Source organism: Ictidomys tridecemlineatus, chromosome 8 (genome assembly GCF_052094955.1).
Source record: "Ictidomys tridecemlineatus isolate mIctTri1 chromosome 8, mIctTri1.hap1, whole genome shotgun sequence".
Taxonomy (NCBI): domain Eukaryota; kingdom Metazoa; phylum Chordata; class Mammalia; order Rodentia; family Sciuridae; genus Ictidomys; species Ictidomys tridecemlineatus.
This window is the reverse complement of record NC_135484.1, coordinates 51,636,980-51,664,715: the sequence shown is the minus strand read 5'-3', so window position 1 is coordinate 51,664,715 and position 27,736 is coordinate 51,636,980. Positions and strand designations below refer to the sequence as shown.

The window sequence follows — 27,736 nt, the reverse complement described above, 5'->3', positions numbered from 1 at the left end:
AGTAATATTTCAGGTGCCAAATAAAACAAAGAAACACTGGTGTAGTGGCCTATGACTGAGTCCTAGCCCTTGAGAGACTGAGGTATGAGGATCATTTGAACCCATCAGTTTGAGATTGACCTGGAAACATAGCAAGACCCTTTTTTTTAAAAAAAAAAGTGAAAAAAATATATATATACTTACTATAATAACAATTCATGTAAGTATCCAAAATAATTACTGAAGCACTTTAAATTTTAAAATGGTATTAACATCAATAATAATATCAACCTATACTCTTTAATAAACTAAAATTCAAGAGAGAACAGGGAGCAAAAAAGCCATTGTAGCATCACAAACATGCCTTGCAAATAGGCCTAAAATGTAACACTTAAACCAAGTCACAACATATGAAACCAAAGTCTTGAAACATACGTAAGATGTAAAAATGCTCCATATATTAAGTGAAAAATCAATTTCTGAAATGGTACAAACACATATAATAATTGCCAAATACATGAACACACACACATACATGGAGTTACAAAATGTTAGCATCTATTTATTCAGATAGAAGGATCACTAACTAATGTTAAGTATTTTCTTTTTGTGATTTTACATATTTCACAATTTAGAAATGCATATGTCATTTGGATCAGCAAGTGTTTAATAAAAACAAATTTTAAATAAATCTAGATAAATATCAGATGACATTAATACATTTAATGATTTAATTTATTTGTTTTCAAACCTTTTAATGTATATAAAGTAGATTATTACTCTCAGCTTAATGAATAGAAATGTTCTACAAATGGATCTGTGAGAGGTTTTCTCAGCAGGACCCATGTGACTATTGGCCTGCTGGAGCCAGGCACCAGACAGGAATGCATCTACTTTAGTGAATATGCCAATGGATCTTAGTTGTTTATTTATTTGTTTGCTTGCTCTAACTACAAGAGCAGGAAATTGAGCTTAAGAAGCAAGTAAAGAAGATCAAAAGTATGGAAAATGTAGAAATGATTTTGGCTACAGAGAAAGAGGGGTGCAAGCAGGATCCTATATTTGGTTTGAATGTTGTTAGATAAAAAAAATAGGCTATCTGTAGAATTGTAGGACAAATTATGCCAAAGAATTGAAAAGAGGAACTTCATCTTTGATAATTTTTCCAGTGGTCCTGAAGCACCTCTGGAACCAAGAACAGAGGACCAGAGGATAGAATATTTTATGCTCAGTACAAAATATTGAGAAACAAAATCTGTCTGCAGAGGGACATTCCTATGAATGATAATAGCAATGTGGATGGAGAAATACTGTTAGGCAGCTTCTTGTGCATAAATTAGGTGGAAGACAGAAAGCATTGGAAAATACTATAATATTTAACCACCAAACTGAGCCATGCTAATTCCTCTCAAACTCCCAATAGTTCCATAATACCTTTCCAATACAGTTGGAATAATCTAGGCACTTGTACCTATTATGCCATCTGCCTTCCTCATCAAACTCATTTGCTGCACTTTTCATAATAAATTTTCCTGATCCATTGAAGATTGACTGCTCTTGCTGCACCCATGTCTTGGTTTATATTATTTATTGTCATCATTCAGCTCTTATGAAATCTAATAAGAGAGCAATTTTTTTCTCTAAACTTGCTGTTGAAAGTAACCACTACAACATCTAGAATCACTCTTTATCTACTTATATTTAGTTCAGAACATATTATTTTATTTTTGCAAAGTTATCGTTTATATATTTGTGTATTTTTTTTTTTTGTGCCACTATGATGAAAACATTGGTGTCTTCCCTTGCCTTCAACTCAGCAAACTTAGTTAAGCAGGGAATTTGGGAAACACAACTTGAGCCTTCAGAAGTTCTTCATCTTGAATTATCTGTTAGTGTATGGAGTACACTCATATAAGATTCTGTTAAATGAAATATTTCCTAAGAAATATAAAACTTTCCTAAGAAATTTGAGAAAATCCATAGGAACAAGGAAATATCCTAAATATGTCAGAGTAACAAAGGGTGACACGTTTATGACCAAACAACCCAATGACTGCTTGGAAAAGTGAGTTTTCATTGACACAACTCTTATATGCTCTATTTAAAAGGGAAAAAAAAACTTACAGAAATTTTTAAAATGAGCCTAGAATCAAAAGAGACTATTCTTCTTATAAAAACAAAACTGTAGAAACCTAAAGAAGCTCTGTAGAAGAAACTATTTAGTACTAAATAATTGTAGCTCTCTTTACCAATAACCACGTACTCTGTTTACAACCTTTGAATAACTTTCCTTCTCCTGTGTAAGCCCAGAGATAATATTAAAATTAAAAAATTTAGTCATCTTTTAATTTGATTGACTCATTTTATACTCCAACATCCCACTGGCTATTTTAGAAACCATTTCAAAACTATTGTGAAGTTTTCTACTTGGAAAGAATAGATGCATTGTAATTTATAAAAGGAAACTTTCTTCCTCCATGAACAATCATATCCCATTGTTCATAACATTTATAATCATGTGTGGTTATGTACAAAAGTCTTGAAAAATACTGCTTTGCTTGTGTTATTAAAGCTGCCAATTTGCCCAAGCTTATTAAAATCAAGGCTAAATCATTCCAGTGAGCAAAGTCTTAAAGATTTAGTTGCATTGTCACAGGCCTAAGAATAAATTAAAATGTAAAACTTGAACTTGGGAGACGTTTAAATGATCAAACTAAAGCATTAATGCAGGATAAACCTAATCTTAGCAGTACAGGAATGAGGCTTTACTAGCAAAGTCTCTTTCAACAATCAATAGATGTTAGTGAACAATATTAAATGATGTGTTTAACAGTCCAACTATTAATACACTTAACCTGGTTTTTTCAAAAGAAAGGATTTGGTCACCTTGGATAGAAGCAGCTTGATGCATTAAAATGTAAATTAAATGTCTTTTTCCAGGAATTTTTTTATTGCATAATTCATCAGTATCAAACTTGAATTTTCTAAATTAAAAAAAAATATTTCTTTTAAACATGGTACAATTCAATACAAAACTACTAATACTATAAAATCTGAGTAAATCATCTGGTCTTAAGAAATCCTTTATAATAATACCCCTTGGTATATAAAATATTATTAATAATTAGTTATTTTCATAATTTTAACAGTTTAAATAGTAAAGTGAGAGAAATAAATTCTCTGTGACTTCCATTTCAAAGCAAAGAGATAACACATTAGATGTGTTCTAAGTATATCATATAATTTAAGTATTTTAAAATAAACCAGTCATTTTTATTTTTATTTAGAAATCGAACATTTTGCTCTATGTATACTTAGAGTTCATATTGTAATGTCATCAGTTCTGTAAAATTAACTTGAAATAGTTCTGTTATGTTCTGTGGAAGTTTTGCTATTTTTTATTTTCATCTTTAGATTGTAGTCTGCTTAAGGTAAGAATATTTTTTGTCCCATCTCCTAGCACACACAAAATGTCAACCATAGACAAAAGAATATTCCAGTTTTACTTGTCCATAGGCTCCCCTGACCCACAAATCTTGCTTTGTTTGCTAACCTGTGTTTAATGGTCCTAGTTATCTATTTTGAACTTAATCCACTTTGACTTGCCTTCCTTCAGCGCCTTATTTTGATTACTGGACTTCAGTTGCATACTTGATTTTGGTTCTAATTATTATCCTATTCTCTTTAAATTTTCTATGACCTATGTAATGAGGTTTTCTTCTTCAGTCTCATAATCCAGCTTATTAGTCCATTGCTCAGCCTTCAGAAGAGGGAAAGTGAAAGTTATCTACACATGGTGCTCAGAACTGTTGTTCACTTATTAATCTTTGCTTCTAAGGAAACATTTGATTTATTATTGGTTTATCTGTTTATTGTTCTAGCCAGTGTTTTGGTCACTGTGACCAAAAGACCAAATAAGAACAATTTAGAGGAGGAAAAGTTTATTTGGGGCTCATTTTTCAGAGGTCTCAGTCCATAGATGGCCAATTCCATTTCTCAAGGCTCAAGGTGAAGTAGAACAGGATGGCAAAAGGTGTGATAGAGGAAAGCAGTTTGGAACATGGCCATAGAAAAGAGAAAGTACCAAGGACAAAATATATACCCCAAAAGCATGCCCCAATGATCTACCTCCTCCAGCCACACTCTTGCCTTCAGTTATACCCGGTTAATTATCATCAGGGGCTCAATGTAGTGATTAGGTTAAGGCTCTCATAACCCAATCATTTTACTCCTGAACTTTCTTACATTGTCTTACACATGAGCTTCTGGGGCACCTAATATATAAAGCATAAGATTCATTTATTAATTTATAATGTTTTCATTGTTGGGTATCAAACCCAGGACCTTGTACATACTATTCTTGCTCTAACACTGAAGTACATCCTAACATTTTTAAATGGTGGAAAACTTAGGAAAAAGACATACACATAGAGACTATTTTACTTACATAACTGCTCCAGCAGACACAAGAACCCATATATCTTGCCTTTGATCTGATAATTGATAGATAACTGTTCTCACTATGAAGTCTAGTAGCAAGATTTTCTTTATTATTATCTTCATTGCATAAATAGAAAAGACAAATCAATTAGTTAAAGGTATACATTATAACAACTGACTATAAAATAAGCACTAAAAAACTCTAAGAAAAACAGTAACTTATCATTACTATACTATGTAAACTCATTAATTACTGTTCAATTAATATTTCAACAAGTAATTACTGAGTACCCTACATGCTAAAAATATCTCAGTCTCATTGGAAAAATAAACAGAAAAGTCCATGCTATCATGAAACTTACTGTCTAGTGATGAGGAAGAACCTACTAACTAAATTTTTAATAAACCTCTATGTAGATGTTGATTCAAGAAGTGCAGGGGAGATTCAAGTAAAGTGGACAGGACATACTGTTGAGGAAAATGGCTTCACTGAGAGATAGAGAGAGTTGAATAACAACTAAAGTACATAAAAGAGTGAGTAATGAATACATAGAAAATTACTTTCACGGCAAAGGAAACAGCAAATGAAAAAAAAACAGTGATAAAAGAAAATCTTCTGTGTTTAAGGAACAGAAATATGGCCACAGTGACTGATGTAGAATAAGGTGGTGGGAAAATAAGAGGATAGAGCCAGAGAATTGTAGGTGTCAGTTTACATTGATTTCTGTATGCAATTTAAAAGAATTTATCTTCTAGTGAAGGAAGAAGCCATTGGATGGTTTGATTGACATGTCTGATTTACATTTTAATAAGGTCACTTTGGTTGCTGTGTTTAGAAGAACATGGACAGTGTGTGGCAAAGGCTGAAGAAGAAATATCAATTTGTTGTGTTGTCTCACTAATCCTGGTTTGAAAATAATATTAGTTTGGAAAGTCTTGGTAACAGTAGCAATGCTATATGTTAAGATTTTGTGTACCTTTAGACTGTGAATCAGATTTTCTCATGTGCTAGATGGGAAGTATGACTGAAGGAAAAATATCCAAAATGATTTAAAGGTTTTTGAATAAAGTAACTAAAAACTAAGAGAAAACTGTGGGAGGAAGAATTTCAGCAGAAATTTAGAGAATAGTATTGGATATTGGATTTGAGATGTTTATTAGATATCTGAGCAGATATATTAAGAGGTAATTGACATAGATGTTGGTAATTCAACATCTATGTCAGGGTGTGGAGCTTATCTAGAAAACATATTTGGGAATGGTTATTATAGAGATAATACATAAAATTATGGGACTTGATAAAACTACTGTAGCAGTGTGTATAGATTAGAATAAGGAAGGAGTCCTATCACTGGGCCATTTTAAGAAGTGGGAGTGCTGAAATATTTGGTTTATATATGGAGACTGATGAACACACATACACACACACACCAAGATGTGTGGAAATGTTGGTCTGTGATGTGTATTTAAGGAATAAGTCTTGGGACAGCAATCTTCCTGATCTAGTCAGAAATGGCCTGAGTACCAAAGAAGGGGCTCCTTATTAGGACTTTTATTTTGGTCTGAGAGTGGGAACAGGGTGAGGGAATTTGTGGTTTGGATCTCACACCACAACCAAAGAAGACAGTTCCCAGTGTTTCTTATCAGTATACTCAGACGTGAAGCCAACAAGGAAGAGGACTCCTCATTATAAGATATCAGAAGATGTGACCTTTGAGTTAGGTAGTAGCTCATAATACAAGTGGAATGAAGAGTATTTTTAGAAGAGAGTTACTGAATGCCTTCAACAACCACTGGTTTGGTGCTATGGTGGTAAAGAGCATAACTTCAGCAGAGCGGTGAAGAAAATCTTAGTGCCATTCAGGTAAGAATGAGAGGGGAGAAATGAGCAGGAATACAAATATTTCTTTGTGAAGAAGAGGCTCAAGACAAATGGAAAGCTTGGAAAGGTGATGTGGGGATTAAGTGAAGACAAGTGAAGTTCATAATTTCAAATGAATTTGATGTCCTAACATCACTGCTTTGGTCACTGACACATCAACCTCTGATTGTCTTTAGGCTAGTAGGCAGATATCAGGAATTAGAAGTGTTCAGTTAGAGCCACAAATGCAATATTGTAAACTTGTCATTTTTATCTATGCTACATTCCCAATTCGAATTTAAATATATAAATCTATTATTAAAGTTCTGAGAATAAGATAGCCAATGCATCAATGGGATGAAGACAGAGCATACCATATTCATTAGAATTCAAAATGGTAGAATGCCTTCAAGCTTTACAAGACAAGTAGAATATTAATAGTCAGTGGAAAATAGGGTAAATGAATTAAAAATATTTATCCAAATGTAGTTAAAAAAAACAAGAAGCTGGGGATATAGCACAGTTGGTAGAGTGCTTGCCTTGCGCGCGCACACACACACACACACACACACAAAGAAACCTCTATTCACACATATCTGACTCTCCATATAACAGCATGGCAAGATATTATGTTGTTACCAGTTTCCCCAGATTGAAAGTGAGGATATATCTATATCTACTGGAAAATATAAATAAGTCTTGGAAGAGGAAGGGTATCCCATATGGCTGTTTGTTTCCAAAAGTGAAGTTTTTCTTATTTCTGCATTAGTACTACTATGGATTGAGCATGCCCCTCAAAGTTTGTGTGTTATTAAATTAACCCCTAAAGTAACAATGTTGAAAATTCAGACATTTAAGATAAATGAGGTCCTGGGGACCCTGCCATTATGAATGAATGAAGTCATTATGGGAAATTGTTAACTATCTCCACTGTGGTTACCTGATGAAGAAGTAAAGTTGGCTCTCTCTTTTTTGCTCCCCACATGCACCAAGCATGTCTTGTCCTTACCCTTCCATCATGAGATGAAGAAGCACCAAGGAAACTCACCACCTGCTGGCAGCCTGGCATTGGACTTCCCAGGCTCTAAAGCTACAAGAAATACATTTCTTTTTATTTATGACTCACCAAGTTTGTGGTATTCTATTAAAGCAAAACAAAAGATAATTAGGACCCCCGGAATATTTCTCTGTTTTTTCTCATTTACCTGAAATCCTGTTTGCCAGCAAGGAGACCTGCATATGCTAATATTTTACCCAGGAAAGCCTTCAACACTTGAGCAAAGGTCTGTGTAGAAGTACAAGACCACATGCTATCTTACTTCTAATTCTTAATTCACCAGAAACACAAGAATCCCCAGATATTTGAAGAAAATTAATATTATTAAGGATCAAGTTGAAGGAAGAACACTTACTCCAAAGCAAGTAAAACCTTTTATACATTAAATTGTAATTAAGATCTCTAAAGATTCAGAATAATAAGGAAGAATTCAAGAGTAGGAAACAGTTGTAGAAAAAGAAAAAAATACTTCAAAAATAATTGAATAAATAAATGGAACATTAAGTATATGGACAAAAATAATACAATATGAAATAGAAGAAAATACGATGAACACATTTTCTGAATTAAGGTCTCAACAAGATAAATGAAAACACTTCTATTCTGACATGTGGTTGTGAAACTTTAGAATACTATAAAAATGAAAAACTATGAACACTTTGAGAGGGAAGAAAATCAGGTTATCCTATAAAGCTATGAAAATAACACTAACCTCAGATTTTACATCAAGCACAACTGATTTTAGAAAAAAAATGGAATGATGATTTTACTGTTCATAGAAAGATTCTATGTAGATACACAAAATGGAAAATTACCAAATGCAAACAAAGAGATACTCTCCATTATCCAATAATCCAATATTTTAATTCCATTTATTTTTTTTTCTTAGAAAAAATACAAAAGCAGGAAAATAGCAGGCTATCTTAAATGGTGAAACTAATACCCTATAACAGAATTGATTATTATCTGAATGTGTATGAGAGTTAATAATTGAGAGTTTTCAAGTGATGAGAGCTTTAAATTCAGTGTCCTACTACCTGCTTCATTGTTCATTAATTCTGTGATCTCTAAAGTCATCTTGCCTCTCTGTACCTCAGGTTCATTTGTCACACAAGAAGTAATCACACCAACTTCACAAGCTTGTTCTCATGATTAAAAGATTTGCTATGTATAAAATATTGAGAATTTTTTTTGGTAGAAATTTTTACTATGTAAAATCTGTCCACAAACACTATTGTGGTAGCTATAAGCTTTGTGATAAGGTCAACACATAATATTAGGTTATATATATATATTAGTCATCAGAAACTTAAATAAATGCAAGAACATTACTAAATATACAATAGAACACATAAGAAATGAATAAAAAATAAATGATTAAAAACATGAAGTATGATAAAGGCACATAAGATTTAATCACTCATTGAAAGAGAGAACTGTTGCTATCCATTTGATCTTCACATAAATTTGTAGTATTGCACAGAAAATTTGAAAGACAGTGGAATGAATCTGACATAACTTGCGTATGCACATATATGAATACAACACAGTGAATCTCCATGTCATGTACATCCACAAGACTGGGATCCTTATTAGAGTAAGTTATACTCTGTGTTTGTAAAAGTATGTCAAAATTGACTCTCATGTCATGTATAACTAAAAAGAACAAATTAAAAAAGAAGATAATTTGGGGGAAGAATTGGCATGATTTAATTTAGAAAGTACAGATTTAATCAATAAGTTATGTTAAGAAATGAGCTGTGTGCTCAAAAGATCAATCTGGGCAGCTTCTCTTGTGCAATGGTAAGATTACTCCAAGCTACATAATGTTTGTAGAAGGATGTGCCTAGAAGCATGAGCATTCTTCCTGGTTATATTGCAGGCTCTGAATGCAACCTACTCTATCTGCTAACAGAATAATTATTTAGGAAAAGAGATTTCTGAGTATGGTAGGATTCACCCAGTACTGAGGAATTTAGGCACCAAGCTGAGAGCTCCACAGTTTAGGAGCTGCTACATACTAAACCAGAAAATCGTGGGCCTGGCTTTTCCTGGTCTTTAGCAAAACTGCAAGTAACTGAAAAGTTTTCTACAGTTATTAGTTTAAAGCAGAGTATTAAGATATTTAATAATAATATATTGAACATTATTGGTTTTAATGTATTAAATAAAGTTCCAAACCACTAATATTAGATAAAGTCCCAAACCATTAATATTAGATAATGTCCCAAACCATTAATTGTTGATATTTCTTTTAGTTGTAAAGTTAACATAGAAGATTTAACAATAAAAAACTAAGTAAAATAATTTAAAATTTAAATGAAGAGCAATAGTATGAAATATCACTTATCATCACAGAAAAGTCAGCAGACACTGTCATGGTTTGACTGGCATATGCTTATATGAATTATTTAGAATTACATTATTTAGAATTACAGAGATAATTACTAGGGATATTCAAAATAACATCAGTCCTTCTTCAGACAGAAAAATGAAGAGGAAAAAGAGAGAGAGAGAGAGAGAGAGAGAGAGAGAGAGAGAGAGAGAGAGAGAGAGAGAGAGAGAGAAGGGGAGGTGGGGGGAGGAAAGCAGAAAGAGGGAGAAGCAGTCCTTACCTAACCATCTGTAATGAACACTTCCGTGAGTGGGAATCAGCATCCTGTAGTGTTTACTCAAGTAGAGCCAGCAGCTTATGCAGCACGGATGAGAACCCAAATTGCTCGACCATCTTCACCTTATCAAATTCCAGGGGGAAAGAAAAGGAATTAACAACAAAGATAGAGCATTAAGCATCCAAACCGCTATCATTTAGAGATTTTTGTTACTTCCCCTGCAAATCATGCAGAAATAGACCCAAATCAACCCAAATTGATATTAAGTGATTTATCAAGATACCACCCAAACTCTAGAATTATATCTATGACTTTTCTTATTATTTTCCACTTAATAGAATGAACCAGGAGAAATCGAAAGCTTAGGATGGTCTTGAGGTAAAACTGCTAGTTAACGAGGTGTGCTGAATAGTTTCGCCAGCCACAGTTATAAACTGTTTCAGACATGCTGGTTGTTTCAAATGAGCCACACATGGTGGAGTGAAGATAGAAAAAGACACTTTTGAGCAGGATTTGGGGGACTCTGTTAATGCACTAAACAACATTATGCAGTTTCTTGATGAGGCCATTTCAACATTTCCTAATTTCTACCACAATTTAACAGTTACAGCAGACCTAGTTTCATCGAAATTTGTTGAGGTTAGTAATGAATTAATTCTACCTGCACTCGATTGAGGATTAAAGAACTCATTTTGACTTAAAATAGCTGCAAATCCTATTATGTCTGACTATCAACATTTTTGTCTGTCCAAGCAATCACTGTGAACCATTTTACCCCAGGGGTGTAAGATTAATGTCAAAGAACAAAATTAACTAGCTTTCTCCATACCAATCTAATAACAACACAAAACCAAATAAGAAATCAAAATATGGTTGTCCTCAAAAGATTTGCTTTTAATCAGCATTCTCTCTGGTGAATATATGATATTTTATGTAACACCTCTGAGTAAAGTGTAGTGTTTATATTATTATTAATATTTTAATTTATTCCCACACTATTTGCACTATAGTTGTAACTGTAATATAGCACTAGAAAGGTCAGGTAATTTTAACAATTCCATACAAAGCTACATATTATTGTCTTAATACACTTTATTTGTTTAATAAATTGAAAAAATATATTTTATATAAACTTTTGAAATATATGAAATAATCCTTCAAATTCTCTTGTTTTATAACATTTTGAAAATTATTGCAATGTAGCATAAATTTTCTATATATGGAGATGTCACTTTAAACCCTTCTATAATTTCCTATTTTATGTATATGTCCTTCTATACAGTCATTCTACTTCCTCTTATTTAAAGGTAGATCTTAGTAATGGTTCTATTTATTACATTACTGAACTTAACAAGTAATTTTCAGACACTAACAAATCCTTAATAACATGAGGAGATTAAATTTAGGAGTTATAGTTAAAACTCTATGTAAATAAAAACATTTAAAGTTAAGCACTGAAGACCATCTTATAAATTGCATTTATTGTCATTGACAAGTGTAGATTCACTAAATACATTGTTTTCACATTTTAATTTAGACCTAATTAATTTTAGAGTTGAGTCTCATCAATAAAACTATACTTGACACAATACTACCCTTTTTACTTTGTATATTTTCATAAAATCTCATTTAAACTCTCCATTTTTAAATAATTCATGTGCCAGATAAAAACATAATTTTTGAAGTAATTACATTTTCACAGAATAAATAAAATAAGATCAAAATAGCATGTACAACACTTCTATCATGTATAACTATAATGCACCAATAAAAATGTGAAAATAGATGAATGAATGAATGAATAAATAAATAAATAAAAACTAGATATGGACTAGCTTTCTAGGAGCCTGTGATTTTGATGAAATTTAAAGTTTACCAAAAAAAAATTCAAATAGCAAACAGTAGCTGTAAACTGTCTCATTTTTCAAAGTAACTGGCATTGTAGGGTCTGGAGGGAACCAGTAGAAAACTTTCATCTGCTAGAGATGAGGCTGCTGGTATCTACGTATTTCATGGTAACAAGGAGATTCTGTTTATTTTGCAACCATCATTCTATCTACTGCCATGACAATAGAAAAAGAGCTCGTTAAAAATCAGTAAAAACTCTCAATATCCCTCATTTCTGTTTTTGTCTATATATTTTATTTTTAATTTTATTCTCATTTATCTTCCAAATTTATATACATTGTGCTTCTTCTAGCCTTCAGCTTTTCTAAAAATCATGACAGAAATATTCACCTCTACTAGAACTACTGGAACATCTATTATTCAACCTGGTATTATTTTTACTATATATATACACACATCTATCATTCAAATACACATATATATTATGTATACATGAGTGTATATATATAGAGAGAGAGAGAAAGAAAGATACTTGAGGTGATATCTTTTATATGTTCTCTTGTCTCATCTACTGTATCTTTTAATATAGAGTTTAAGAAATATTTATATAAGAGAAAATAATGAGTCATTAAGACATATCTCCAGGATGAATATAAATGTACTGTTACCCACTGGATATAAATCTCCTTTGCACAATCATCTTTTAAAAATTTAAGTGGATTTGGGATCTGAAAACAGTATAATGGATTTACTGAGGTATGAAAGAATGTTTATCATAATATAACAATAACATTCTGTCTACTAAAGATACATAAAATAATCCAAAGCATCCTTGAATTCTTGGTAATCGTAGGACATCAGGGAAATACATATTTTTGCAAAAGAGCGTGTGCTTAAGGGTTTTTCTTAATCCTAAATCTCATCACTAGGAGCATAAAACTTCAAAGTTTGTGTGAGCTATAAAACTCATCTTTGCTAGAAGGCCATCCTCTCCAATCTCTTTATGATGCACTAATATACTATGGACAATATACTAGAGAGATGATTGCTCTAATTCACCTTAATAACTCCAATAATGAGAACTCATTACCAGTTAAGGAAACCTCTTCAGTTTATAGACAGTTAATGTGTTCTTGGGCTAATTTGGAAATCTTCATGAGCTTATGCGAGTGTGTGTGTGTGTGTGTGTGTGTGTGTGTGATTTTACCCTCTGCCTTATTATTTCATACCATCTTCATGCTTTCTCTCAGTAAGGTAGTTTGATCTGTTGATAGGAATGGTAAAGAAGAATGAAAAATAATAAAAATGTCATAAGAAGAAGTTCAAGAGTTTAGCTTTCAGGAGTGATGGCAAAGACCCCAGGTCATAACAATAGTAAATGAGTTGTGTAAGTGATACTTCTACTCTCTGAAGACCAGATCATCATTGCCTGCTGTTAGGAAAGAGAAAGAAAGTGAAGAGAATTTAGATACTTTTATGAGTCCCTGAGAAGTGTAGGTACACTGAAGTCTACCTTTCAGTTTCCTCAGGCTTTTCACATATACAGACATATTATAGTAGTCCATATTTCATATACCCTATAAATATGTTTTATATAAGTAAGCCTTACCTAAAATTATTTTCAATAGTTGTGAAGTAATTACAGAATTTCTGTGTCACAATATCATTTCTCCATGTGTTCTATTGGCGGATATTTAGTTTACCTCCCTTGCAAATTGAAATATGATCTCATAAACATCCTGTACATCAATCTTTTCATTGTTTAATTCATACACAGATGTTTTCATGAAATTAACATATACTCCTTTAATAAATGCCATTTTCATCTTTGTTTGAGCAATTGCAATGACCTAACTGTTCTCTCTGCCTCTACTCTTGTCCCATATCGGCCCTGTGGCTGGCCACATGACTCATACACCACTCTGCAGCCAGACAGATCTTTTAGATACTTAAATCAGATCACATCATTTTCAGGTTAAACTCTAAATTGCTCTCAGTGTAACTGGAGTGAAAGAAAAGCATCTTTCCGTAACCTCATATGCTTTCCATGATCTAATTTCAGCTTTTACTCTCTAATCTTATTTCTTTCTATTCTACTCTATTTTTTTTCCTCTGCAAAACATGGCCCTTCTTTTTGTTCTTAGAACAAAAATTCCAATTCATTTCACCCTCATGACTTTGCATATGCTTTTCTCTTGGCTTATGGAGGAAGCTTTTCTTCACATCTTTTCATATTTTGTTTTTAATCTTTTAAGTCTCAAATTAGATATCCATCCCACTCCAGTTCCTCAGGACTGTGGCATCTTCAGCACATCAGTTGTTTTATTTATTTATTTATTTTTTAATTGTTGGTCGTTCAAAACCTTACACAGTTCTTAATACATCATCTTTCACAGTTTGATTCAAGTGGGTTATGAACTAATCTTTACCACAGCACTTACCAAATGTGAATTGCCCATGTGTTCAGGCTTTAACTTTCACCTTACTGCCCACTATCAGGTACGTTCCGGAAGTTTTAACACTTCCTGCCTGTCTACTCTACCTCTGTGGTCCCAGCCATTAGAGAAATAATCGACAAATAGGTTCACAGAGAATACTGACCAGCGTTCTACTAAGCATCAATACATGTGTGTCTTTTAATGTTGGAGAATCTCAACTAAATAATAGTTCGCAATAAGAGAGGTAAATAGGAAGCCTACATCCTGGGAACAGATTTTTACTCCTCACACTTCAGATAGAGCCCTAATATCCAGCGTATACAAAGAACTCAAAAAAATTAGACAATAAGATAACAAATAATCCAATCAACAAATGGGCCAAGGACCTGAACAGACACTTTTCACAGGAGGACATACAATGAATCAACAAGTACATGAAAAAATGCTCACCATCTCTAGCAGTCAGAGAAATGCAAATCAAAACCACCCTAAGATACCTTATCACTCCAGTAAGATTGGCAGCCACTATGAAGTCAAACAACAACAAGTGCTGGAGAGGATGTGGGGAAAAGGGTACTCTTGTACATTGCTGGTGGGACTGCAAATTGGTGCAGCCAATTTGGAAAGCAGTATGAAGATTCCTGGGAAAGCTGGGAATGGAACCACCATTTGACCTAGCTATTGCCCTTCTCAGACTATTCCCTGAAGACCTTAAAAGAGCGTACTACAGGGATACTGCCACATCGATGTTCATAGCAGCACAATTCACAATAGCTAGACTGTGGAACCAACCCAGATGCCCTTCAATAGATGAATGGATAAAAAAAATGTGGCATTTATGCACAATGGAGTAATACGCAGCACTAAAAATGACAAAATCATGGAGTTTGCAGGGAAATGGATGGCACTAGAGCAGATTATACTAAGTGAAGCTAGCCAATCCCTAAAAAAAACAAATGCCAAATGTGTTCTTTGATACAATGAGAGCAACTAAGAACAGAACAGGGAGGAAGAGCAGGAGGAAAAGATTAACATTAAACAGAGACATGAGGTGGGAGGGAAAGGGAGAGAGAAGGGAAATTGCATGGAAATGGAAGGAGACCCTCATTGTTATACAAAATTACATATAGGAGGTTGTGAGGGGAATGGGAAAAAAAACAAGGAGAGAAATGAATTACAATAGATGGGATAGAGAGAGAAGATGGGAGGGGAGTGGAGGGGGGATAGTAGAGGATAGGAAAGGTAGCAGAATACAACAGTTACTAATATGGCATTATGTAAAAATGTGGATGTGTAACCGATGTGATTCTGCAATCTGTATTTCGGGTAAAAATGGGAGTTCATAACCCACTTGAATCTAATGTATGAAATATGATATGTCAAGAGCTTTGCAATGTTTTGAATAACCAATAAAAAAAAGAAAAAAAATAATAATTCGGTATTATTCAGCCTTGTCAAGACAGAAAAAAAAAGATGATTTAACAGTTTTGACCTAAAAGAGTTTCAAACTGATCCCTAAATATCTACAAAGACAAAAAAGAGATGCCAAGATATCACAGAAGAAGCAACTCTTCCTCTGACAGGGAAACAGGGACCAGGTCACAGTTATGAAAATTGGGAAGCTTGGAGAAGTAATCCTGTGGATGGCACTCAGCTCTCTGAGGAGATGGTGATGCTCAGCTGAGTGATTCCACAATTAGACATTTATGATTGTTGATGGACTGCATACTGGAGCCAGCTGTGGATTCTTGAACCAACTCTGTTGTTGTAAAGGTAAAGAAGTAGCATTAAATGATGTTATATTTTGTTGGTGAAAAGAAGGGGGAGCAACTGGATAGGAACCAGATCCCGAAAAGAAAATAAATTGTGCTTGCACAATTCCAGAGCCAGCCTCACAAGATGCAGGGCATAAGGGCCAGTTTAGAGACAAGATACATAGCAATTCTCATAACTCTAAATACATTTTAAATTGTAAAGCACTATTTTAGAATCTTGTTACATTTTAATCTATTTTCTTGAAAGTTTTGAACTAATGTTCTATGTAAAATTCCCCCTCCCAGTTCATCATTTGTCCTATCACCACTTAGTGAATCATGTATTTGTCATATAGTGACTATTAGTCAAGGAAGGTAGATTAAAGATGGATGAGTAAGAGAGAGGCTGGCTTAGGTTTGGACTTCATTTTTCTGTGTTCTGATATCCCAAAATCTGTTTGTTCGCTATTTTTTTTTTTTTTAATGGAGGTGGGTACTGGGGATTGAATTCAGGGGCACTCAACCACTGAACCACATCCCCAGCCTTATTTTGTATTTTATTAGAGACCGGGTCTCATTGAGTTGCTTAGAACCTTGCCATTGCTGAGGATGGCTTTGAACTTGCAATCCTCCTTCTTCAGCCTCCAGAGCCGCTGAGATTAGAGGCAGGTGTCACTGAGCCCAGGTTGTTCAGTGTCTCACTGTATGACACAACTCCAGCTAGAAATCTGTGCATCATCTTTAACTGTACTCTTTGTACTTTTCTTTCTTCTTCCCCCTTAATTTCCTGGAATTTCTAATTTGTTCTCTCCCTGCTGCCAGAGTAATTAAAACAAACAAACAAAAAAACACTAGTAGGCTCCTGTTGTCTGCTCACTTGAAATGATATAATAGCCTTTTCTTTTTCTTAAAATGTCGTTATTATATACAGCCAGTACAAACATTATCTGATATGTGCCCACTCTCACAATTTTTCACTGTTAAATGTGTTTCCTTTTTGATTGTGGCTTTTCCACTCCACAGATTTTTTTTCTCTTTCATGTGTTACTGTTCCACCATGACAAGGGTCCTTATCAATAGAAGTCTCTACCAACTCCCACCTTCTGCACCTAGGAATCTTTCCAACTAGTTTAGTTTTCTGTTATATAGTCTTTTTTGGGGGGCTACTTTCTGTGATGTTCTTGACTTGGTTATATTCTATTATTACAGGAAAACTTTTATGATTCATTGAGACTGATCTCCCTGAAACTGAATTGTAAATTCTGTGAAGGCCAATGCTTTGACTCACAGATTTCCTGTGACTGTGTTTGTTTAGGATGAGTTAATAGGGACATTAACATATCATCAAGAATTTCCACCCTGATTATAATTATTTCCTGTCTTCTACTTTGGTGATGGTTTGTTCTTTTTTTTTCTAGGTCTTTGAGATGTAATGTCAGGTCATTTATTTGTTGTCTTTTTCTTCTTTTGAGCTTAATGCAATGAACTTTCTTCTTTGAGCTGAATTCAATGAACTTTCTCTTAGCACCACCTTCATCATGTCCCAAAGATTTTGATAAGTAGTATCAGAGTTCTCATTTACCTCTGAGATTTTTTTAAATCTCTTCCCTGATGTCTTCTCTTATCCACTGTTCCTTCAATAGCATATTATTTAGTCCCCAGGTGTTGGAGTAGCTTGTATTTTTTATTTTATCATTGACTTCTAATTTCATTGCTAAGACTTTCTTTGTGGTATAACACATGGCCTATTTTGGAGAAGGATCCATGTGTTGCTGATAAAAACCAGTATTCACTCATTGATGGATAGAATATTCTATATATTTCTGTTAAGTTTAAATTCTTGACTGTTTTTTCGAGTTCTATAGTTTCTTTGATTAGTTTTTGTTTGGATTTGATAGACCCAACCTGATCTTTTATTAAAATTGGGAGCCATCTTGCCACAAAGCCATGAAAAGCTAATTTCGGCTTTACTATAAATTACTGCAAATTCTGAACCTGCTTGGAATGCCTGCCCGTGCCTTGAACTCACCCATGCCTGGCTCTCTGACCAGATAGCAGCCCTCTCTGAAACTTTAGTGACACCTCATAAATATTGGCCTTCCCTGGCCAGACAATGACCCTCTCTGAGGCTCTAATGGTCCTCATAAATTCTGATGTTGGGGCCAGCAAAAAATGTAAACTACCATTAGTGTGATGCTTGTCAGAGTTCTGTTATCTGTAACCCCCCTTTTGTGTAACTTTCTGGGCTATAAAGCTGGGCTGTAGGAAAGGTGAGGCTGCTGTCTTGTCCTCACCATTTTGGGAGGAAAAGGCAGTCTGGCCGGTCGAAATAATAAGCTTGCTTTAATTTGATTTTAATTGGAGTCAGTGGTCTTTTCTTGCGTCCTGGTCTAACAGATTGATCCAGTTGTAAGAAAGGTGTATTATAGTAACCCTTTATTGTGTTGTGGTCTGCTTGATTCTTGTAGTTGCAAAGAGTTTCTATAAAGTGTTTCACACAGTCATAAAATATCAGTTCCACATTGAAGAACATTCTTCAGCCACAATGTAACAGTAGTAGCTTGATAATGAACATATGCTCTCAAAAATATAGGTCTGAAACATAAAATGGATGTTAGGAAGAGTGAATGAGCAAAATGTTTTATAAACTTCTATAGATTAATTTTGATTGAAAAGCAGCACAATGTGAAAAAACACAATGAAGCTAAGTAAGAAGTCAGAGAAAGATTTATTTTCTTAAATATATCTTATAAAATATGAAAGTTAAAAAGAGTAAAAATGTATAGTAATTATCTTTCTAAATGGGGTAAATAATATCATCATCTCAAAATAATTAGAGAAAAAAGCTAATAAAAATAAAGGAACTCAATCAAATATAAAAAAAATCCATAGAGTTGATAAATAAAATCAGATGCTGATTATTTCTTACAGGATTTTTTAGAAGAAAATATGAAGTAGTTAACTGATTTATTTTTAATAAATGTAAAAGCAATACAGGAAATCATTAAATATACTTCACAATCTTCGATTATAACAAACTATACTACTCTGAAACTCAAAATCCTGAAATGTAAAATTTAAGAATTTTAAATGTAGGAATTACAGAACTAATTGGCAAGTGTGAAAAGAACAAAGGCAATAGAGACCATAAAATTCCTACACATTGAATTAAGAAAATAAATGGTGCACAAGAAAAATTTAGTTAATATTTCAAATATTCATTTAAATAAAATTACAATCATTACATGAGGTCTCTTTTGCATGCACAATTAGACCAAGTCCATACAATGACAAAATAAATTGTGATAATGATTTTAAGTACACTTTGAATGAACATTGTTACACATTTAGGGTAGAAATTTAAATTGAAACAAACATTATGGAATCAATTTAGAGAACAACATTAAGGGTTATAAGAAAATTTAATAACATTTGATTTAAACTAGTGATTTCTTTCCTAGTAATCTAGTTTAAAAAACACCAACATTTCTTTTAATTATATGTGTGTGTATGTGTGGTGTGTGTGTAAAAAGACATTGCTTAAAATTTTAAAATAAACTCTAGGTTTGGGGAGGTGAGATTGTTAAATAAATAATGGAATATGAACATTTGTGAGGGAACTACTCATTGTCCATCTTTTCTTTCTCCCTTTCAAACAGGATCTGATGTCTCTCAATGTCTAGTGTGTCTATGATAATTTTTAATGTGGGTTCTGATTAGCTTGATTTAAAAATATTTTTAAATGAAGAAATATGATCAATTTAATAAGTGGTGGACCAGATAGAGGCCAATCAGTTTTCATTATTTGCTGTGGATTTGATGATTGGTTCATGGAAAATTTGACAGATATTGTGTTCAGCTATAGGCATATAAGTGAAAACTCAAAGAGTAGTGTAAATTAATGTCAGTATTTTAATTATGTGAGAAGACCAGTGCCAAGTAGTCCTGGTTTGGTTCAGAATCTCTATAATCCATTACAGCAAAAAGTTTCTTCTTTCTTTGCTCAGCCATCCAAAGCAGAATGACCCTTGTCTCCCCATAGTTCCAAATCAGCGACTCTACATCCACACCAAGTCTGGCTTCCTTTCAGGAAGACGGGAATGGAAGACAGGTAAAATAGGCAAACCAGTGAGTCCTTTCTTTTCGTGAACTTGCATTGGAGCCACTCAACAATTTCTGTTTTAACTCACTGATCACCCAGTAAATCTGAAACGTGCTGTTTTTATTTGCAATACTAGTAGTAAATGAGAGGATGAGGTTGATGAAGGAGGCACCCAATGTTGTTTAATCCAAAAAGTAGTCATAAAAAATGAATTTGTCAGAACAATATCCTAGAGTTTTCCTCATGGTTCAGGGAGAAGAATAGGGTCTTTTCCGTTGGGACCCCGGGAAGGAAATTTGTCTTTAGCTTCCCCCGCCCCCAGACATAAACAAAGAAGCACATATTCCCTGTCAGCACACCATTGAAATGGTCAAGAAGCCATACTTTGACACAGGTGGAACTCAAGTATGGAAGAGCAAAGAGTCTGAAAATTCTTGGAAAATTGGGAATGAAACCACCATTTGACCCAGCTGTCCCTCTCCTCGGTTTATACCTAAAGGACTTAAAAAGAGCATACTACAGGGACACAGCCCCATCAATGTTTATAGCAGCACAATTCACAATAGCTAAACTGTGGAACCAACCTAGATGCCCTTCACTGATGAATGGATAAAAAAAATGTGGCATATACACAATGGAATATTACTCAGCAATAAAAGAGAATAAAATCATGGAATTTGCAGGTAAATGGATGGAGTTAGAGAAGATAATGCTAAGTGAAGTTAGCCAACCCCCCAAAAAGCAAATGCAGAATGTTTTCTTTGATATAAGGAGGCTGATTCATAGTGCAATAGAGAGCAGGAACATGGGAGGAATAGGCGAACTCTAGATAGGGCAGATGGGTTGGAGGGGAAGGAAGCAGGAATGGGTAATTAATGATGGTGGATTGTGATGATCAATATTATCCAAAGCACAGGTATGAAGACACGAATTGGTGTGAGTATACTATGTATACAACCAGCGATATGAAAAATTGTTCTCTCTCTATATAGTATGAATCGTAATGCATTCTGTTGTCATATATATATATATATATATATAAATTCAGGTACTCACTGACACTTTTTACCAATTGAAATAAAAACTAATCCTGAAGCATAAGGACTTAAAGGATTTTGAGAAAATAGATTTCCTTCTTTTTCAAGCAGTTATACTTGATATTCTAGTTAGATGATACAAAATATTACTAAGGATACAAACACAGAGAATCTATTCAAATCAAATATTCAATGATTATCCATTACTGTTGAGAAAAGTTAGTTTATTATGTATATAATATTATTTACAAAAAACAATCTTTTCTTAAAAGATACAACAGTAAAATATGCATTACAAGCTTTACTATAATATAAATTTTATTCCATTACAGTAATTTTTAGTTGTATATAAACACAATACCTTTATGTTATTTATTTTTACATGATGCGGAGAATTGAATCCAGTGCCTCACATGTGCTAGACAAGTGTTCTACCACTGAGTTACAATCCCGGTCCCCATAATAATAATAGTACTTTGAAAATAAGTAAAATAATAGTATTTTGAAAATAAGTAATCTTGGTGTGGAATACTTATCATTGTTAGTACGCTAGGTTCAGTAAACCTTCGCTATGGACCAAGGCCAAAAATTAATTATCTGAAGAGAAATGTGATTTTTCAGTGTATACAAATCATATTAACAGTTTCCATTTGTGACAGGCATTGAAAAGTAGATATTTTTGCATCTTTTTTTTTTGTCAATCAAATAACACTTGGTCAGTATCTATCTATAGGGCCAAACATATTCTTAACCATTTTTATTATTAGAGCAAAAGACAATACAAATGAGTTTTCCATGATAATGATTTGTGTCCTTAAGGAAACAAGCTACATAAAATTATTGTTCAAATGATGACACATGCAAATTATTTTGTATTCTATAAAAACATTTTTCTTCAATATATATATACAATTTAGTTGAGAAAGTTAAATGTGCTTTTGAGTATATATCTTCCCCCAGGGCAAGTTGAGATGGTGAATAATGAAGAAAAAGGGTAAGGAATTCGTAACAGGAGATTCAAAGTTGATCCCAGACGCTATATTTACTAATTATAGGCTCCTAAACAACTATCTGATCAGCAGTTTCTTCATCTACAAAATGGAAGCAATTATGGTTATACTCCCAGGACTCTTAGAGGATGAAGAAGAAAATATTTGCGAAGCATTTAAAAGAACATCCAGTTTTACACACGTGTTTAAACTTTACCCTTTACTTCTATTTTATTTTCCCTTTTGTTCACTTATACAGCACAATGCTGACTTATTCAACCTAATTAATGTAATGCATAACCTCATTTTCATCTGGAACTCTACCATATATTTACTTTTACATTAGAAACACTCTGATGCTATTTCCTGGGTAGAAGCGAGGGGGAAAGCTAGCCCCAGGCTTGGGTCGAACAAGCTGGCTCTCACCAAGCATATGGGCAGGCAGTACTACAGTGCTGAAGTGGAGAGATCAAAAGCTCAGTGGATGGCCTTTCTCTGGATGACTTCCCCAGATGCTTAAGGATTTTGAAACAGCTGTTTCCATGCAGGCACAGCAGACCTCCCACTCTATACTCTTCAGACTGTGGATGCTCTGTCATGTCCCCAATGGATATTTTTTTCCTTACAAATTGGCCTATAGATTAGGTATGACAATTAACACTGGTCTATAGACAGAGAAAGAAATAAATTATTCTGGAACTAAAAGAAAACATGCTGCATACTAGTAAAACATGTGATATAAATTAAGTCGATTTATAAATTATGGAACTTGAAGGGAACTTTGAGACTGTATACCCATCCTTCTCATCTTACAGATGAAGAATCTGATGATGTATTTTGTTCAACTGTTCCTAGTCACCATCTCTAAAATTAGTAAATATGAAAAAAATAATTAAAATTTGCAAATTTTTCTTGCTTATTATCATCACATAAATATATATGCATGTACATCAAACTAAAACTGATTTTTACATTTACTCCACAAAAAGCAATTATTTGATAAGAGAATACCCCCATTTTTTAAAATAGTATGCTTTCCATTTTATGAATTTTTTTTCAAATAGTGTTTATTCTTTCTTTAATGCATATCTTGTTTGGGTTCTAACCAATCTTATTTTTAATGCAAATGTACTATATCAAAGTGAACGCCACCATATTAAATATTCATTCATTCACTCATTCATATTTCCTTCATGTATGTAATCATGCAGTGAATATTTAGAAAATGTCTATTAGGTGTTCTGATATTGTATTAAACTTGAAAATATAAAAACAGAGAAATGGCTGTTGACCTCTAAAAAAATGTTATTAAGAAAACTAGAGTGTGCCTCGCGTGTTCTGAGGAGAGCTTCTAAGTGGCTCAGCCTCCTCTCTGTGACATCTCCGTTCTACAGGCTGAGGCGACCCCGGGAACCCTAGAAGGCGGGGAATGGAGCCAGTGACCTTTGAGGATGTGGCTGTGAACTTCACCCTGGAGGAGTGGGCTCTACTGGATCCTTTCCAGAAGAAGCTCTTCAAAGATGTGATGCAGGAAACCTTCTGGAACCTGATCACTATAGGAAAACAATGGAAAAATCAGGCCATTGATGATCACTACAATTCCAGGGGAAATCTAAGAAGTCAAGTGTTAGAGAGACTCTGTGAACAGAAAAAAGATGGTCAATGTGGAGAAATCCTCAGCCATATAATAGATTCTCTTGTTAACAAGAGAAGTTCTGGAGTAAAACCAAGTGAACACCATATGTGTAGAGAAGTCACCATTGCTGATCCATCCCTAGCCGTGCCCCTGACAGCTCATACTGGACACAAAGCACATGAGTATCAGGAACATGGAGAGAAGCCATATGAATATAAGGAAGATGGGAAAGCCTTGCATGATCCCCAACGTTTCCGGAAGCATGAAAGAACTCACACAGCAGAGAAACCCCATGTGTGTAAGCACTGTGGAAAAGCTTTCAGTTCTTCCAGCTACCTTCAAATCCATGAACGAATTCACAGTGGAGAGAGACCTTATGTGTGTAAGCAATGTGGAAAAGGCTTCAGTTCTTCTGGTGACATGAAAAGGCATGAACAAATTCACAGTGGAAAGAAACCTCATGTGTGTAAGCACTGTGGAAAAGCCTTTAGTTCTTCCAGCTACATTAAAATCCATGAGCAAATTCACAGTGCAGAGAAACCCTATGTGTGTAAGAAATGTGGAAAAAGCTTTAGTTCTTCTAGCCAAATGGAAACACATGAACAAATTCACAGTGAAGAGAAACACTATGTGTGTAAGCAATGTGGAAAAGGCTTTAGTACTTACAGGTATATGAAAAGACATGAACAAATTCACAATGGAGTGAAACCCTACACATGTAAACAATGTGGGAAAGGCTTTAGTACTTCTAGATACATGAAAAGACATGTACTAATTCACAGTGGAGAGAAATCTCATGTATGCAAGAAATGTGGAAAAGGCTTTAGTACTTCTAAGTACTTGAAAATCCATGAACGAAATCACAGTGAAGAGAAACCCTATACATGTAAACAATGTGGGAAAGCTTTCAGGCATTCCAAAGCAATCAGAAGACATGAAAAAACTCACACTGGAGAAAAACCCTATGTATGTAAGCAGTGTGGAAGAGGCTTTAGTTCTTCTACCAATTTTAAAACACATGAACGAATTCATAGTGGAGAGAAACCCTATGTATGCAAGAAATGTGGAAAAGGCTTTAGTTCTTGCAACTCAATTAGAATACATGAACGAATTCACAGTGGAGAGAAACCCTATACATGTAAACAATGTGGGAAAGCTTTCAGTTATTACGGTTCAATCAGAAAACATGAAAAGTCTCAAGAACACTGGAGAAAAACCCTATGTATGTAAGCAATGTGGAAAAGCCTTTACTTCTTATAGCCAGACCAAAACTCATGAATGAGTGGTTGGAGTTGTGGCTCAGTTGTGGAGCACTTTCCTAGCACGTGTGAGGCACTGGGGTTTGATTCTTAGCACCACATATAAATAAATGAATAAAATAAAGGTCCACCAACATCTAAAAAATATTTTTTAAAAACACATGAGTAAAATAACAGTGCCAAGAAACCTTATACATGTAAGCAATGTAGGAAAACTTTTCAATTCCCCAGAACCCTTCAAATATATGAAATAATGCTCAATGGAGAAAAACCCTATGTATGCAAGAAACTTCTAGCTCTATTGGAACTTCCAGCTCTATTAGAATATGTCAACGAATTCACAGTGGAGAGAAACCCTGTACATGTAAGCAATGTGGGAAAGCTTTTATCTTTACAGTTCAATCAGAAAACATGAAAAACCTCAAAAACACTGGAGAAAAACCCTATATATGTAACCAATGTGGGAAAGACTTTAAGCACATGAAAACATTCACAGTGAAGAGAAACCTTATACATGTAAATAATGTAGGAAAGCTTTTTATTTTCACAGATCCCTTCAAATACATGAAATAATGCACAATGAGAGAAATGTTGTGTTGTTAGCAATGTGGAAAAGGCTTCAGTTCATCTACCATATGAAGACTTTCAGAGTGAAGAGAAACCCTATACATGTACACAATCTGGTAAAGCTTTTCTTCATTCCTATTTAGTCAGAAGACATGAAATAAATCACACTGGAGAAAAATCCTATGTGTACATGCAATGTGACAAAGCCTATGGTGATTCCAGTCCCCTCAGACAAAATCAAAGATTTCACAGTGCCATGAAACATGCATGTGAGCAGTGCGGGAAAGCCTTCAGTCATTCCTCCACCCTTAAAATACATGGAAGAATGCATACTGAAGAGAAACCCTGTGTGTGTAAAGAGTGCAAAGAAGGCTTCACTGCATCCAGGTACCTTCTCAAAATTCAAGGAACTCACACTTGAGAGAAACCCATGAGTGTAAGCCATGTGAGAAAGTGTTCCTGTTCACAGTTCCTTTTGATACCATGAAAAAGATCATAGCGAGGAGGAACTTTAATGATGTCAGCAATGTGGGATAACCTTAATTTTAAGATTCTTTTAAGTACATAAAACACCACATGGAGAGTAACCCTGTATCAACAAAAGAAATGGGAAGTCTTTATTATCACATGAACTTGTGAGCAAACCTAATAAGCAGCTGCAATAACTTGTTTTTTTGCTGTGGAAGTTTTGACCCTTGTTGCCATCTTGGTTCACTGTGCCCATATAAATGAGCACAGTATGCGGTGGAACCTGCAATAGAAGACCTGTGCAACAATCTCTCTTTGGTTCGTATGTAAGAAATCACAGTGAATGAAAAACCCTGTGAATGTCTGTAATCCCAGTGACTTGGGAGGCTGAGGTAGGAGGATTGCAATTTCAAATTCAGCCTCATCAATTTAGAGAGGTCCTAAGCAACTTAGTGGGACCCTGTCTTTAATAAAATGTTAAAAAAAAAAAGGGCTGGGGATGTGCTAGATGGTTAAGTGCCCCTAGGCTCAATTCATGGTACAAAAACAAAACACACCAAGAAAACCCTATGAATGTGAAAAATTCTTAGAAGAGTGATAACAGGTGTAACAGTTTCGGAGGCCTATGAAAATTCCTCATGTAGCAGAATTATGTACATGCAATTAATAGAAGAGCATGGTGCAAAATACTTTGATTTGGTGTCTCCAGAAAATGTACTACCAGGAGGCATGTCCCAAAAGTTATATTGTATTCACCAATAATTTATTCTCTTTTTTTTTAAAAAGAGAGAGAGATGAGATGAGAGAGAGAGAGAAAGAATTTTAATATTTATTTTTTAGTTTTCGGTAGACACAACATCTTTGTGCGTGGTGCTGAGGATTGAACCCAGGCCGCACGAATGCCAAACGAGCACACTACCACTTGAGCCACATCCCCAGCCCTAATAATTTATTCTTAAAGTAGATTCTCTGCACTGTGTTTCTGATTTGTATTCTTGAAAGTAAAGATTGAAGTGAAACACTTGTGCTACCTGAATTTCCTAGGTAGTGTATTCTTAATCAAATCAAGTAGTGAGCCCTCTAACACTTTGAACCATGTTGGATCAAAAGCAAATTGAATTTTATTTCTAATATGTTATTAGTGTTAGTTTGTAGGTTGTTTTTCAATATTTGTGGCTAACAGGCCACTGAAGAATGAGTCTTTGTTCATTGTTGCCAACATCCTACTGATCTCACATGATGGATTATGCATACCCTCTTTTTATAGATACACAGACAGATATGTGTACATGTATACATGTATGTTTCTCTTCAGGGGAAATATGACATTTTTGGGGGCTGGGATGTGGCTCAAGCGGTAGCGAGCTCGCCTTGGCATGCGTGTGGCCCAGGTTCGATCCTCAGCACCACATACAAATGGAGATGTCGTGTCCGCTGATAACTAAAAAAAAAAAAAAAAAAAAAAAAAAATGAATATTAAAAAAGAATTCTCTCTCTCTCCCTCTCTCTCTCTCTCTTTAAAAAAAAAGAAAGAAATATGACATTTTTACATGGATTTTATATTTTTCAGAGTCTGGCATATTTTTCCATCTTATTGCTGCATCATAATTACACATAATGTTGAAATTCATTTTTCATATTGTACATGCCCATGATATAGCAATAGATGTATGTTTTCTTTAAGCCAGA

General features: G+C 34.2%; 1 protein-coding gene across 1 annotated transcript; it reads left to right on the top strand.

Moving 5' to 3' along the window:
- Positions 1-23,456: 23,456 nt before the first annotated feature.
- On the top strand, positions 23,457-25,292 carry LOC144366102 (uncharacterized). Its single transcript, XM_078019471.1, is given in 2 exon segments — positions 23,457-24,947; positions 24,949-25,292. Coding segments are annotated over 2 exon segments (1,488 nt in total). The 5' UTR covers positions 23,457-23,546; the 3' UTR covers positions 25,036-25,292.
- The last annotated feature ends 2,444 nt before the right edge of the window (positions 25,293-27,736 follow it).